The sequence below is a fragment of the Phoxinus phoxinus genome (genome assembly GCF_949152265.1).
Source record: "Phoxinus phoxinus genome assembly, chromosome: 14".
NCBI lineage: Eukaryota > Metazoa > Chordata > Actinopteri > Cypriniformes > Leuciscidae > Phoxinus > Phoxinus phoxinus.
Genome location: NC_136889.1, coordinates 33,393,221 through 33,410,524, shown reverse-complemented (window position 1 = coordinate 33,410,524; position 17,304 = coordinate 33,393,221). Strand labels below are relative to the sequence as shown.

The window sequence follows — 17,304 nt, the reverse complement described above, 5'->3', positions numbered from 1 at the left end:
GTTTAATGAAAGAATGATGTGATATTCACAAATCAGGTCCTCAGTTCCTCTGCTGATCAGACCGTCTGCAGTCGTTCACCAGCGGACAAGCTGACGGATGCTCCACACATGAAGCTGACGGACTGACGGATGCTCCACACATGAAGCTGACGGACTGACGGATGCTACACACATGAAGCTGAAGGACTGACGGATGCTCCACGCATGAAGCTGATGGACTGACGGATGCTCCACACATGAAGCTGACGGACTGACGGATGCTCCACACATGAAGCTGACGGACTGACGGATGCTCCACACATGAAGCTGACGGACTGACGGATGCTCCACACATGAAGCTGATGGACTGACGGATGCTCCACACATGAAGCTGATGGACTGACGGATGCTCCAAACATGAAGCTGACGGACTGATGGATGCTCCACACATGAAGCTGACGGACTGACGGATGCTCCACACATGAAGCTGACAGACTGACGGATGCTCCACACATGAAGCTGACGGACTGACGGATACACCACACATGAACACATGAAGCTGATGGACTGACGGATGCTCCACACAAGAAGCTGACGGACTGACGTATGCTCCACACATGAAGCTGACGGACTGATGGATGCTCCACACATGAAGCTGACGGACTGACGGATGCTCCACACATGAAGCTGATGGACTGACGGATGCTCCACACATGAAGCTGACGGACTGACGGATGCTCCACACATGAAGCTGACGGACTGACGGATGCTCCACACATGAAGCTGATGGACTGACGGATGCTCCACACATGAAGCTGAAGGACTGACAGATGCTCCACACATGAAGCTGATGGACTGACGGATGCTCCACACATGAAGCTGACGGACTGACGGATGCTCCACACATGAAGCTGACGTACTGACGGATGCTCCACGCATGAAGCTGATGGACTGACGGATGCTCCACGCATGAAGCTGACGGACTGACGGATGCTCCACACATGAAGCTGACGGACTGACGGATGCTCCACACATGAAGCTGACGGACTGACGGATGCTCCACACATGAAGCTGACAGACTGACGGATGCTTCACACATGAAGCTGACGGACTGACGGATGCTCCACACATGAACACATGAAGCTGACCGACTGACGGATGCTCCACACATGAAGCTGACGTACTGACGGATGCTCCACGCATGAAGCTGATGGACTGACGGATGCTCCACGCATGAAGCTGACGGACTGACGGATGCTCCACACATGAAGCTGACAGACTGACGGATGCTCCTAACATGAAGCTGACGGACTGATGGATGCTCCACACATGAAGCTGACGGACTGACGGATGCTCCACACAAGAAGCTGACGGACTGACGGATGCTCCACACATGAAGCTGACGGACTGACGGATGCTCCACACATGAAGCTGACGGACTGACGGATGCTCCACGCATGGAGCTGACGGACTGATGGATGCTCCACACATGAAGCTGACGGACTGACGGATGCTCCAAACATGAAGCTGACGGACTGATGGATGCTCCACACATGAAGCTGACGGACTGACGGATGCTCCACACATGAAGCTGACAGACTGACGGATGCTCCACACATGAAGCTGACGGACTGACGGATGCTCCACACATGAACACAAGAAGCTGACGGACTGACGGATGCTCCACACATGAAGCTGACGGACTGACGGATGCTCCACACATGAAGCTGACGGACTGACGGATGCTCCACACATGAAGCTGACGGACTGACGGATGCTCCACACATGAAGCTGATGGACTGACGGATGCTCCACACATGAAGCTGATGGACTGACGGATGCTCCACACATGAACACATGAAGCTGATGGACTGACGGATGCTCCACACAAGAAGCTGACGGACTGACGTATGCTCCACACATGAAGCTGACGGACTGATGGATGCTCCACACATGAAGCTGACGGACTGACGGATGCTCCACACATGAAGCTGATGGACTGACGGATGCTCCACACATGAAGCTGACGGACTGACGGATGCTCCACACATGAAGCTGACGGACTGACGGATGCTCCACACATGAAGCTGATGGACTGACGGATGCTCCACACATGAAGCTGAAGGACTGACAGATGCTCCACACATGAAGCTGATGGACTGACGGATGCTCCACACATGAAGCTGACGGACTGACGGATGCTCCACACATGAAGCTGACGGACTGACGGATGCTCCACACATGAAGCTGACGGACTGACGGATGCTCCACACATGAACACATGAAGCTGACCGACTGACGGATGCTCCACACATGAAGCTGACGTACTGACGGATGCTCCACGCATGAAGCTGATGGACTGACGGATGCTCCACGCATGAAGCTGACGGACTGACGGATGCTCCACACATGAAGCTGACAGACTGACGGATGCTCCTAACATGAAGCTGACGGACTGATGGATGCTCCACACATGAAGCTGACGGACTGACGGATGCTCCACACATGAAGCTGACGGACTGACGGATGCTCCACACTTGAAGCTGACGGACTGACGGATGCTCCACACATGAAGCTGACGGACTGACGGATGCTCCACACATGAAGCTGACGGACTGACGGATGCTCCACACATGAAGCTGACGGACTGACGGATGCTCCACGCATGAAGCTGACGGACTGACGGATGCTCCACACATGAAGCTGACGGACTGACGGATGCTCCACACATGAAGCTGACGGACTGACGGATGCTCCACACATGAAGCTGACGGACTGACGGATGCTCCACACATGAAGCTGACGGACTGACGGATGCTCCACACATGAAGCTGACGGACTGACGGATGCTCCACACTTGAAGCTGACGGACTGACGGATGCTCCACGCATGAAGCTGACGGACTGACGGATGCTCCACGCATGAAGCTGACGGACTGACGGATGCTCCACGCATGAAGCTGACGGACTGACGGATGCTCCACGCATGAAGCTGACGGACTGACGGATGCTCCACGCATGAAGCTGATGGACTGACGGATGCTCCACACAAGAAGCTGACGGACTGACGGATGCTCCACACATGAAGCTGACGGACTGACGGATGCTCCACACATGAAGCTGACGGACTGACGGATGCTCCACGCATGAAGCTAACGGACTGATGGATGCTCCACACATGAAGCTGACGGACTGACGGATGCTCAAAACATGAAGCTGACGGACTGATGGATGCTCCACACATGAAGCTGACGGACTGACGGATGCTCCACACATGAAGCTGACAGACTGACGGATGCTCCACACATGAAGCTGACGGACTGACGGATGCTCCACACATGAACACATGAAGCTGACGGACTGACGGATGCTCCACACATGAAGCTGACGGACTGACGGATGCTCCACACAAGAAGCTGACGGACTGACGGATGCTCCACACATGAAGCTGACGGACTGACGGATGCTCCACACATGAAGCTGACGGACTGACGGATGCTCCACACATGAAGCTGATGGACTGACGGATGCTCCACACATGAAGCTGACAGACTGACGGATGCTCCACACATGAAGCTGACGGACTGACGGATGCTCCACACATGAAGCTGATGGACTGACGGATGCTCCACACATGAAGCTGACAGACTGACGGATGCTCCACACATGAAGCTGACGGACTGACGGATGCTCCACACATGAAGCTGACGGACTGACGGATGCTCCACACAGGAAGCTGACAGACTGACGGATGCTCCACACATGAAGCTGAAGGACTGACAGATGCTCCACACTTGAAGCTGACGGACTGACGGATGCTCCACACTTGAAGCTGACGGACTGACGGATGCTCCACACATGAAGCTGACGGACTGACGGATGCTCCACACATGAAGCTGATGGACTGACGGATGCTCCACACATGAAGCTGACGGACTGACGGATGCTCCACACATGAAGCTGACGGACTGACGGATGCTCCACGCATGAAGCTGACGGACTGACGGATGCTCCACACATGAAGCTGACGGACTGACGGATGCTCCACACATGAAGCTGACGTACTGACGGATTCTACACACATGAAGCTGACGGACTGACGGATGCTCCACACATGAAGCTGACGGACTGACGGATGCTCCACACATGAAGCTGACGGACTGACGGATGCTCCACACATGAAGCTGACGGACTGACGGATGCTCCACACATGAAGCTGACGGACTGACGGATGCTCCACACATGAAGCTGACGGACTGACGGATGCTTGTTTGTCTACTTCAGTGTAATGTCAGCTGGTTTGAAGTGGCTCTGACTTATTTAATCACTCTCAAAATAACTCACTTGTTATTCGCAGCCTTTATTCAAACATTTAAATATATTACAACAACTTTAATTAGACAAGTTGCATGGTTCCCTAAAGGAGTCCCTAATGAGACATTGTGATTTTAAAAATATTAGGTGGGAGGAAAAATTGTATGTTAATGCTTTTGCATTTTCTTATGTTTTGATATGCAATGCAAATGCATTGAAATATTTTTTTTTCCCCACCACCATGGGTAAAGCTACTTTTAAAAGTAATGCAATTGCTTTACTATATTAGTATATTACTTTACTTACTGATATTGCATTACTACTCCCTAAAAAAGTAACTACCTGCATTACTTTTTTATGTAATGTTATGTTACTTTTGTGTTATGATCTCTCACCTGTGCTGGGCTTCACTGTGTGTTTGGCATTTTAATAACAAAAAAAGTCATATTTTTGGCACATGGCTCTTTCGGCGAAGTGAATAGGGTAAGAAATTATATTTCAATATTCCTTTGAAATATTATATAGGCCTATTATAATGAACATTTTGCCAATTACTACTCCAATTATTACGCTTATTTTTTTCATTGTATGTTGCCCCAAGAACACATTAATATGCAAATTAGATATTGTATGAAATGGGAAAACCCTCCTATGGCCATTTTACTTATTGCATAAAGCAAAATGGTTTATCAAATCATTATTTTATATCTTTCATCATAACATAGTTGAGAATCGTCTTTATACAAAGTTTGGTAGGCTATAAAATCCTGAAACCTAACAATTGATTGATGATTTAAAATAAAATACCATTGTTTTTGTCTTTTTAGTTTTAATATCTGTTTTTAATTTTAGTCCTCTAGAGGACATTACAAAACAAATGACTAAAATATCATGTTTCAAAAATGTTCTTTTTTCTTTTTTTTTCTTTCAAGAAAAGCCTTAAGATAAGATTATGCTCTAGTCTAAGCAATGTAATGACACGAAAAAACACTAACCTTTTTTTCTGGGTATCAGGAGGCTAGGTCATTGGGTGAAACTATATCTACTGACTATATATAATGTTGTAATATAATCCCAACTGAGCCTTTTAATTCAAGGACTGTATTCAATGTAGAATGTGCCGTATAGAGACTCTCCAATGACGCGTCGCTTTCTGAACCAGCGCGTCACGGTGGACAGGTGGATCCGTGCTCGAGGACTGGAGAAGCCAATGATCAGACTTCTTCCACATCTGCCACCAGAGGGAGAGAGGAGATGCTCATCTGTGCAGGACTCGAGCGGAGCTGCGCACACGACCGCGCGCGTTACACAGATGCGGCACGAGACTTCACGCGCGAGCGACAATGACACGCGTCTCTCAACTCTTCGGTAAGTTTACGCACAACATCAGATAGGACAACTTCATCGTTATTTATACTAGATATGTCATAAGACATGAGGTGACAGTATCAATAATGTTGCATAAAGTGGTAAATATTTACTGTGAAATATCTGTCATTATTGATGTCTATTATTGTTATTCTTCTTTATGAACCGTTTACAGCCTCGCTCTAATGTAATAAAGTAAACGGCCAGCAAACAGAAGTGTTGAATTTTCATTTCTACAAAACAAACAATAATTGTGATGATGCCTCTTCATGGTTATAATAAAGCTCATGTTGCAGACGTGATCAAATATTCCAGTTCATATTGCATTTTTCTATTTATGATTTACATACTGTGGGGTTATAATGTATTATAACCGTGATTACAATTAATTATGATATATAAATATATAAAGTTAACACCCTTTTAATGCATTGTTAATACATGTTTAATAAAAGCAGAATCTTATTCAAATGGAATAGGATGTTGTGGTGGAGCCAGGAAGGCAAAATGTTTAATAATGTAAAATGATTTAAGTGAAAGGATTTATATTTGCATGTACAGTCAAATTGTCCACTTTAAAACTGTTTGAACAACAAATAAGAGATTTGTTTTCTTTAAAACTGCATATTTTACCATTTTAATGCTTTTGGTTTGCAAAGATGCATAATTTTCACACTGCTTGGTTTCCTTAGAGGTCTGGATGCTTTTCAGTATTCATGTTTCCCTCGTAGTGAATCACGTTCGTCCACTTTTTTATTAATACAGACACATTGCAGAAGGAGAAAGTACATGCATTATAAATACAGTGTCCGCAGGAGGGAGGATTGCAGTTCTGGAGCGGTTTCTTCCAGGACTCTTTCAACATTCCCTCCCGCTCAAGTTGATGAAAATGTGTTCATTATTTAAAGGAACAGTTTATTCCAAAATGAACAATCTTTCATTATTCACCTAATAGTTCCAGCTCTGTATGACTTCTTTCTTTCTTCGGACACAAAAGGCGATATTTTGAATAATACTCTGGTTGCTCTTTTCCATACAATTATAGTGAAAGGGAAATTAAGCTTTCAACGAACTAAAAGCACAATAAAAGTTTCTAAAACAATATTGTGCAAGTCTTCTGAAATCCCATTCTGCAAAAAAGAAAAAGAAAAAAAAAAGCCCAAAATATATGCTACATATGTGTTGTACACAAAAATATTGAAAATATATACGTCATATACCAAAATATATTTCAGGGGCAAGAAAACACATTTCCAGTCTTACACTATATAGTATACTTAGCTAAATGCAAATGTGGATGTGATAGCCTTCTAAAGATCTGCACTCTGTTTTATATCCACAATACACTGATCAGCCACAGCATAAATCACCGTGATCGTTTGCTTATGTTCCTCAAAGTATTTCTCCTCAGCCTGGTCTCATTGTTAATATGTAGGTCATTTTCAAAGATAGAAAACGTACTTATTTGTATGTTTGGATAGATGCTGAAACGTATAATTTGGACGTATCTGCAACATTTAAACGTAACATTATTACCATTTTACAGCTACACAACGTTAACTATTTACGAATATTTCATATCATAAATATATCTGTATAATTTCCATTTTATAGATACATTTAAGATCCCTTAACCCTACTCTCCAACCTAAACATACCCATTTTATAATATAAAAATTATGAAACATAATGGACAGAGATGTGTAAAAATATATTTTGGGCCACCAATCCTACTACTCCTAAACCTACCCGTAACCATTTCTTAAAACTACGTAACGTTTGGCAACAAATTATGAAGAAAAACATAAACAGACAGAAAAGTCTAATCACAGTAATTTATTTATTGTGAAAATGTCAAAACCGGGACCAAAAGTCGTTCACATGACGATGTTTTGCAGTTGCAGTCGCAGTATCTGGCAGTGTAATAGTTTTGTATGAGGTACAGAGCAGAATTTAAATTATTAATCCATGATAATGTTAATCCGGCTTCGCTCTGTGAAGGCGCGCGCGCTTCTCCGTTTCAAATGTAGGACACGTCACGTCACCGACTGAAACACGGCAGGTCGCAATCTGTGACGAAGCAGGCGAGAGCCAATGAGCGTTTGATATCACTGCCGTAAAACATGTCGTAACGCTTCTCAAGGGCACAATTTTTGAATTAATCACGAGCGCAGGATTTGACGTTTACGGTCGCTGATGATAATGGAGATGAAGATCGCTGGATAAAGGGCTGAATGAATTTTGATCTGTTTCTTGCAAACAACGCATGCAGTCTACAGATTTGGATTACATCAAGCTAATAAAATGTATGTCTTTTGTGAATTTATGTTGTGTTTTAGTGTATAATATAGGAGAAAACGCTTTTTTTACACCCATGTAGGCTAATCCTCCGAAACGAGTTTGCAGCAGAAGGCACGAACAGAACAGCGGAATGGTATTATTTATGAGTATTACGAGTAAACTGCATTAATAAATGCGACTGAAAACGTGAAGAAAATTGAATGCAAGAGTCAAAACATTAATGCCACGATTTTAATCCGCATAAATAGGAATACAGCTAGAGTTGTTCATACGTAAATACGCTTTCTGCCGTCTCTGTGAACTTCTTTCTGAAACGCGTCACAAAAATGAAGCGAAACTCAGCAAATAATTGCCACGCAGACATCATGAGAGATATGTCTTTAGAAAGCTTGAGGTGTCTACTTTTATACTCAGTGATATTGTTTAGCACATGAAATAACATCTGTGTTTCTGTTTCTGTTCTGTTTCATTGACCGTGATTGTTGTGTGTTTCATGTGCGGCACAAGACAAGACCCAGCCTGGATCATGACCGCTGACCGCTAGACAAACTTTACGAGACGAGAAACCCGACAGAAATCACAAGAGCTCTCTCTCTCTCTCTCTCTCTCTCTCTCTCTCTCTCTCTCTCTCTCTCTCTCTCTCTCTCTCTCTCTCTCTCTCTCTCTCTCTCTCTCTCTCTCTCTCTCACTCACTCGCTCCTCTGGTGTTCCTGCCATGGCGGACGCAAACATCTCTCACGTGGCGGCCGTGTACGTGAACCCTCACAGTCAAGTTCCCGTTCTGGACGTCCATGACACCTACACGGACTTCTACGACATGGACTATGGCGTTCCCGCGGACGAGATGCCGGACACCACGCAGGGACTGGCCTATTTCGTGGCCACCATCGTCATCGGAGCGGTCCTGGTCTGTATTATGCTGGTGTGCGGCTTCGGAAACTTCTTGTTCATAGCCACTCTGGCCCGATACAAAAAACTCAGGAACCTCACCAACCTCCTGATCGCTAACCTGGCCATCTCCGACTTCATCGTGGCGGTGGTGTGCTGCCCTTTCTTGGTGGATTACTACGTGGTCAAGCAGCTCTCCTGGGACCATGGGAAAGTGCTGTGTGCCTCCGTCAACTACCTCAGGACTGTGTCTCTGTATGTGTCCACCAATGCCTTACTGGCCATCGCCGTCGACAGGTCGGTGTGATTTAGATATCCCACTATATACTGCGTATTTACTGGCCGAAATATTCTTGGCTTTCAGGTTCATGATGCATTGAGGCTCCTATACTCTTCAGATACTACTCAACTGTGAGGAAAATATTGCATACTCTGCAACAAAAGCTTTAAGATAAAAAGATTGAATAATCTGCCATGCATTATCCTGTATGGAGAACAAAACAACTGAACACCTGTTCACTATCTTGGCAACTTAAAGTAGAGCTGTACTTTAAGGAATAGTTCAATTCAAAATGAAAATGTACTCACTCTCAAGTCGTGTATGAATGTCATTCTTCTGTTGAACACAAAGGAAGATATGTTGAAGAATGTCGGTAACCAGACAGTTGTTGGTCCCCATTGACTTCCATAGAAGGAGAAATATACTATTGAAGTCTATGGGGTCCATAAACTGTTTGGTTACCGACATTCTTCAAAATATGTTCTTTTGTGTTCAGCAGAAGAAAGAAACTCATACAGGTTTAGAACGACTTGAGGATGACGAGTAAATGGGTAAATGATACACATTTGAGTAAATAATGACAGAATTTTCATTTTGAAGTGAATTATTCCTGTAAAATCAAATATAAATGCTAGGAATGCACCGATACGAACATTTTAGGTTACCGATAATTCCTTATATTTGAAAGCCGATATATTGATATAACGATATACGATATATATATTTGTTTATTACAAAGTTGATTACAACACAAAAGTCTCACAATTAAAAGGCATGTCCCAAGCACTTCAACATTAATCAAACGAAAAAAGTACAGTAGCATAGTTTGAACCAGTGAAAGTTTCCAAAATAAAATTTACACTTCTATGGCCAACTTTCAATACCAAAGATTAAAATTAAAATCATATTTCAAGCAGTTCAAAACAGTCACGGCGACTGAAGTGTCTCAGCTAAAGGAATAATCCATTATTTATTGGCTTTAATATATCAGCCAAATTTTCTCTTTGAAGCCATAACTATAACATTAAAAATGAACATATATCAGCCGATATGAATATGGTGGCTGATATATCGTGCATCCCTAATAAAGGCAATAAGGGTCCAGCGTAAAATAAGTGAAGTAAAACATGAGAGAATGTGATGCATTATTAACAATATAGCAATAATCACAATAAACAATACTTCAGGCAATTAAAATAATCATTAGTCTAAATGTAAGCTGTTTAAAGTTGACGAATAATGAAAGAAAAAAAGATCTCATTATTTACTCACTCGTTTTTTCTATAACCATAAGCTGTTATTTTTTGTTGCTCAAAAAGGAGAATATTTGAAGAATCGTTATACAACTGTTCTCCACGATTAAAGACTTCATAAACACAAAACACTTCAAAAACTGCATAAAAAGCTTTGTGTGATAAAATAGTCCATATGACTTTATTCCCAGTCTTCTGATGTCATTTAATAGCAGGAAATAAAAAGTAGAAATTCACATTTGCATTCACATGTCGTCACACATGGCAGGGTTGATGTCAGTGTGTGTCGCAGCTGCACATTACACACACATCACACACACACACACACACACACACACACACACACACACACACACACACACACACACACACACACACATTACACACTTATCTCTTCACATTTGAATATGTCACATTTCATACAGTAACATTGGTGAAGTGAAAGATCTACTAGTACTTGGCAGATTTGACAATCATGGTGACTATGGATTATTATTGTAATAATAATAATAATAAAATTTCCCTTTGTGTTAAAAAAAACAAATGCATACTGCACATTGGAACAACATAAACATGAGTAAAAAAGTGATGTAAGTTTAATTCTTCGATTAACTTTCTATGACACTTGTATTTATAATGCATTATAATGGTATTCTGGATGCATTATAATGCATGCATTATGCATTATAAAAACCTACTATGAGTTATTGCTGTAAAAATAATAATTATATCTCTCATTGTGTTGAAAAAAAAACTGCATACTGTACATTTGGAACAACATGAACGTGAGGAAATAGTGTAATTTTTAAGTTAATGTAATTTTAATTTTAAGATTAACTTTCTATGCAGCCTGTATTCATAATGCATTATAATGGTATTCTTAATGCATTTTAAAAACCTTAATATTCATAACAAGAGTTATAACACACAATGAACACATTATATGATTTTATAGGATTATAGTTCCCATAGTTATAATATATGTCTCATATCTTGGCAATTAAGATCTTACCGTGAAGTCTTCATGGAAACATCCAAAAGGCTTTATAATGTGGTAATATAATGTGTTTTGTGCTCTTTGTCTGCTTCAAGTAAAGTAACATGAGTTTATAACTCTTGTTATGGTTATTCATAAGATGATATATAATAATAATAATAATTTGTTACATTTATATAGCACTTTTTCTGGGACCTCAAAGCGCTTCACATAGAAGAGGAATAAGGGAATCTCCTCAACCACCTTATATGTTATATATATATATGTTATATGTTATATATAACATATTATACGTAATTATACATGCATTATAATGCCTTAAGAATACCATTATAATGCATTTTCAATAAAGGCTTCACAGAAAGTGTGTTTACCAGCTTCAAACACGTCTCATCCATTCAGAATATTAACTCTGAACCCTGTTTTATTCAATAAATAAAACCCAACCGGCTCCCAAATGTAGAGACCATACTAATGGTCACTGTTAGGAATATTTCTGTAAAAATGTGAGTGAATCCCACAGGCAAGAACCTGTGTAAAGTGCTGTCTCTGTGTGTGTATTCTTTAACATCCGTTTCCAGTGAATGTAGAACAACAATGATGTGTCCTTCACACAAGCTGCACATCTCTACCGCTCGCCATGTGGGAACATCGACAATATTAATGATCAGCTTTGTCAGAGAGTGAATCAAGATTACATTTCAGCTCCTGTACTATTTCTTCAGCAGTTATTAATAGCTTTTAAAGGGGTCATGACATGTTTTATTTTATTTTATTATTATGTTCCCTTAGGTGCAAATATAGTATTACTATAGTTTTTTTTACAAAAAACTTTTAAAATGTAGTGATTTATGACCTTTTCCCTGTTTCTCATCCTCTGATTCACACAGTCTGTTTTGGGGGTGTTTCCCCTTTAAGAGTTCAGTGTTAACGCCCACTGTTATGATTGGCTAACGTCAGTGCCTATGCATCAATTATTAACGCCCCCAGCCAGAATATTTGCGGATTCGGCGTATTTAAAAAGTAGTTTAAAGTTTTAAATACATTACTTACAGTTTGCGTCGTCGTTGTTGAGCCCAGAATAGTCGGCACGGACTTATCTTTGAGCAACAGTTTTCTGGCAAAGCCAGCATCATTTTGGGATTTGTTCTCAAAACAGTCATCCTTCAAATGTATAGAACAAACGCTTAAACTAACACTGCCGTGACTGAGACGTCCGCAAAAAATAAAGTGCATCCATTTTTCCCTGACGACTGGATCTTTCGCAGCGTATTCAAAGATGTTGTTTGTCCACAGCCAGGAACAGCACATCTGCGGCATCGTCATTTCCCTGTACACACAGACCCACTCGCTGTCCGGCGACTGAACACTTGTGAGGCGCGCGGGCGCGACAACGATACGAAATGAGCGTAGTTGTCTTGCGCTTAAAGCGTAACTGTCTTCTGCTGGAGGCGGTCATATGCAAACGCTGGTACATCACTTCGTACCGTGACGTCACTTCTTACCATGGATCCAGAACGAGCTGTATTTAGAGCTTGATTAAATAAATGATTCGTTTATAATGGGGAGGACGTCTTAAGCTATGAAACTTGCAGGACGTTTTAATGGTACAAAGACCTCTTATATACCAAAAGATCAAGGCAAATTTGGTTTCTCATGTCATGACCCCTTTAAAGTTTCCCCCGACACTTCATCTAAGCAAGTCATTTTACACTGTTGAATTATGACAGGACAGAGTTTGTTTGAACCTCATCACAGTGTTTTTTAATTATGCAAAAAGGCCTCATGAAAAACACTTGTGATTAAATTTGCCTTGCTGTTTGACTTGTCTGTAATGACAGTCCATGATTAAGGAAAATTTCATTATGAATGGCTTACAAGTTTCTGATCTACTGATATATATAACCAATTGTAATAGACATTTCCTGAAGGAAGCATCAGACTCAGAGCAGCAAAAGAATTGTGTTAAAATCAGCTTGAAGATAAAGTTGCTCTAGTGCTTTCTCCTCTATTGTGTCGTATATCGAGTGAAGCGCTTCTGGAACAAGAACACATGTGGGCGGGGCTTGATTGTGTCTGTGGGGAATTGATTGGATGGTTGTGGTTTGCTATTGGCTGATCTCATGTGAGTGACAGGTTGCCCTGCCCACATCATCAGAGAAGAGAAGCTGCAAGAGGAACTTATTCTGATTCAAGATTACTAGGAACATTAATTTAGCACAACAATGATGTGCTGATAAATTATTTAGAATAAATACTGCCATATTAAAATTAGTTGATTTCACAGTGACTTCGATGTGTTAGAGACCTTTAGGTTTTCACACAAGACTCGCTAAAGTTAGCAGTTATGTTAAAATATTTTATATTCATAAAATAATAAGAAAGATGTGATCATTCACAATTCAGTATGAAAAAAAGGATAGCCTAGTTCATTAAAAAAATAAAATGATGTCCACATGCTAGCATACTTTACTTGAATGACATTTACTGACACTGGTGAGGGTGCAATACATAATTATACAAATTAATAGAAAAGGAGACAGAGCTGCATGATTAATCATTAAAAGATTGCGATCTTATTCTTAAACGACAGAGATTCGGCTCAGTTCATTAAATCTTTGATAAGTCCGATCACAGTGAACATCCAGATCTGTGTTCTGATCCAGAGAGAGCCGTCGTCATATTCTTCTAGATATGAAACCGCTTCACTAATAGACTTTTCAACCACGCAGTATCAGTATTTCTGTCTTACAATCATTCATATCACAGAAGTACTGGGATACAAGTTTATTGGTCATATATAATTCAAATAGACTAAATCACCTTTTTTAAAGTAACTTCAAATAAAGATTTTATCAGTTACTTCATTACACCAGTAGGTGTACCGTTAGAAATGACCGTTAAAAATGTGTCATTAAATCATTCATTTAAGAAATTTGTTCAAAAACCAGTAATAAAATAAGTGAAGTATTTATGTGTGAGTCATTGAATCATTCACTCAATCCGAATTTTTTCAAAAAATAATTGGATTTTTGTAAACCAAAATATTGTGATTCTTGCATGGCGCAGCACTATACAGTGCAGATAGTTAAAGCTGGTTTATCAGCATTGGTTAGTAAACAAAAAGCATGTTTTTAGTGAATTTCCCCATTGAGTATGAATGTAAATTGACCCTGCTCATCTCTGTCGTGTTTAGGTATATGGCCATTGTTCATCCCTTGAGGCCCAGAATGAAGCTCCAGACCGCATACTGCCTCATAACCGGGGTGTGGGTCGTCCCAGTGCTCATTTCCATACCGTCTGCATACTTCGCGTCCGCGACCAAAGTCCCCAACGGAGCGAACCGCAGCAAAACCTTCTGTGCCCAGATCTGGACGGTGGACCAGCAGCTGTACTACCGCTCGTATTTCCTCTTCATCTTCGCCGTGGAGTTCGTCGGGCCGGTGCTCACCATGGCCCTGTGTTACCTGCGCATCTCCCGGGAACTCTGGTTCAAGAGCGTGCCGGGTTTCCAGACGGAGCAGATCCGCAAACGCCTGCGCTGCCGGAGGAAGACGGTCATGGTGCTCATCGGGATCCTCACGGCCTACATCCTCTGCTGGGCTCCGTACTACGGATACACGATCCTGCGGGATTTCCACCCGACGCTCATCTCGCGAGAGCGCAACTCCCTGGTGGCGTTCTACATCATCGAGTGCCTCGCCATGAGCAACAGTATGATCAACACCTTCTGCTTCGTCAGTGTGAAGAACAACACTGTCAGGTATTTCAAAAGGATCGTTCTTCTGCGCTGGAAATCCACGTACAACTCCAGGAAGACCGTAGAGGAGACGGACACCAATCCCAACCTCACCGAATGTAAGAAGGGAGTCGAACTGAGTGGTTTTCACGTCACCCATATCACAGACGATTAAAGAGTCCTGGGGACACTTTACAATACGGTTCATTAGTTAATGAACTAACAATGAGCAACACATTCCTTACAGTATTTATTGATCTTTGTTAATGTTAGTGTTAATGTACAGCTGTTCATTGTTTGTTCATGTTAGTTCACAGTGCATTAACTAATGTTAACAAATACAACCTTTGATTTTAATAATGTACTGTATTAGTAAATGTTAAAATTAATATTAAATAAGATTAATAGATGCTGAAGTAGTGCAGTTCATTCTTAGTTCATGTTAACTAAGGTAATTGACTAATGAACCTTTTTAAAGTGTTACCAGAGTACGGATTATAGTGACATTGTCTTGTGACTTATGTTCTTGTGGTTTTAGTAAAAAGAGTCAGTTTTTTCCTGTGAATTGTGCCATTTTCATTCTTTGTACTGTATGTACAGTATAATCGTTTGTTTCAGTTATTTTGCACAAATGTATTTTATGAGTAAATTAACTGCTCAGCCTATAAAAGTATTGTGAAGGACTTATGTGAATCAAAGGCAATGGTAAAATATAAAACTGACATATAGTTTCGATTACAAGTACAGAAAACGTCTCAGGTTACGTATGTAACCCTGGTTCCCTTTCGTAGTCACTTCGAGTTACGTCGAAATGACGACGAATGGGGTTCGCTTAGAAGCCTATCCTCTTCGAATATTAATAAAACGAGCCAATGGCAAGCAAATGCCATGGGTCTGCTGAATTTGCATAGCGTAACTCCGCCCCACAGTGTGGGTATATAAGGAAGTGAGCCGGCAACATGCAGATATGTTTTCGCTTTCGGAGCCAAGTTTATCCTTCACTCCACAAGCCATCCTGAGTATCATCTCTATTCCTCTTCGAGACGAGCTTCCCTCCAGGTGTTGGTGTGACAGCGAGTTCCAGCGAGTGCACATTCCCTGCGATCTGAGCAGTGATCTGCCAGTGTGTGTGTGTTCTCTCCCTGGTCGCTTCAGCATCTGCGGGGATTTCTCCTTCTCTCTAAAAGAGCAAAGCGCGTGGCACGTCTTTTTAAAGATGCATCGCCCGTGCCCTTCTGGTTGTGGTCACTGGCTGTCTGATTTAGATGGGCACAATCGCTGTTTTGCGTGTTTGGGCTTAGAGCACGCCAAAGCAGCGCTTGTGGATGACTCATGTTTTCATTGCGGAAACATGACCATCGCGACACTACGGTCGAGACTCAGTGATCTCGAAAGAGTGAGAGTCCCCTCATCCACACCCCGATCTACCCCCTCTAGTAATAGAGCTGGTACTTCGGCTGGTGGCCAGGGTGACCTGAGGGTGACGGTGTGGCAACAACAACCGACGATTCGTCCTCGGGCCACATCCCCCTCTCAAGTGCCGCAACCCGCGAGCCGACCAGATGATGCGCTCGATCAGTCCCGGCCAACGGTCGGCGGCGGACCGAGTGCGCCGTCTGGCGCTCCTAATGACGATGCTATGTCGATCACAGCATCACAAGGTGGGCAGGAGTCCTCGGGAGATGAGGGGTCGGCTGTGCTGCCGCCTCCGGGCGCGTCAGCATTGCCCGATCCTGATCCCGAGCTGACGGCCATGCTTTCCCGGGCAGCCGCGAGCATCGGGTTAGAGTGCAATCCGCCACCCTGCCCCGAGCGCTCGCGTCTGGACGATTGGTTTTTGGGCGCGGCCGCCGATTCACGTCGGCGTCCAACCCCAATGCCTTTCTTCCCGGATGTGCATGAGGAGGTCTCGAGGTCCTGGAAGACACCCTTGTCTTCCCGTGATCGCTCGGCGACCTCCTCCGCCTTTCCTCCTCTCGATCAGGCGGCTGTTTACGGGTACACTGGGGTGCCTATGGTTGAACGCTCTGTTGCGATGCAACTGTGTCCACAGAGTGCTTCTTCCCGTGGTGATCCTAAGCACCCCTCCAAGGCCTGTAGGTTTTCGTCGACCCTGGTGGCGAAGACCTATAGAGCTGCGGGGCAGGCAGCCGCCTCATTGCATGCCATGGCCACTCTGCAGGTCT

At 42.8% G+C, this 17,304-nt stretch overlaps 1 protein-coding gene across 1 annotated transcript; it reads left to right on the top strand.

Annotated features, from left to right (window-relative positions):
• Positions 1-5,521: 5,521 nt before the first annotated feature.
• prokr1b (prokineticin receptor 1b) lies at positions 5,522-15,867 on the top strand. The gene is made up of 3 exons (XM_079635533.1): positions 5,522-5,660; positions 8,469-9,146; positions 14,576-15,867. The coding sequence occupies exons 2-3, from the start codon at positions 8,677-8,679 to the stop codon at positions 15,291-15,293; spliced, it is 1,188 nt and encodes a 395-aa protein (XP_079491659.1). The 5' UTR covers positions 5,522-5,660; positions 8,469-8,676; the 3' UTR covers positions 15,294-15,867.
• The last annotated feature ends 1,437 nt before the right edge of the window (positions 15,868-17,304 follow it).

Coding starts and splice junctions, on each gene's coding strand:
- prokr1b (XM_079635533.1), top strand. CDS start 8,677: ATGGCGGACGCAAACATCTCTCACGTGGCGGCCGTGTACGTGAACCCT. Junction 9,147..14,575: donor CTGGCCATCGCCGTCGACAG/GTCGGTGTGATT, acceptor TGTCGTGTTTAG/GTATATGGCCATTGTTCATC.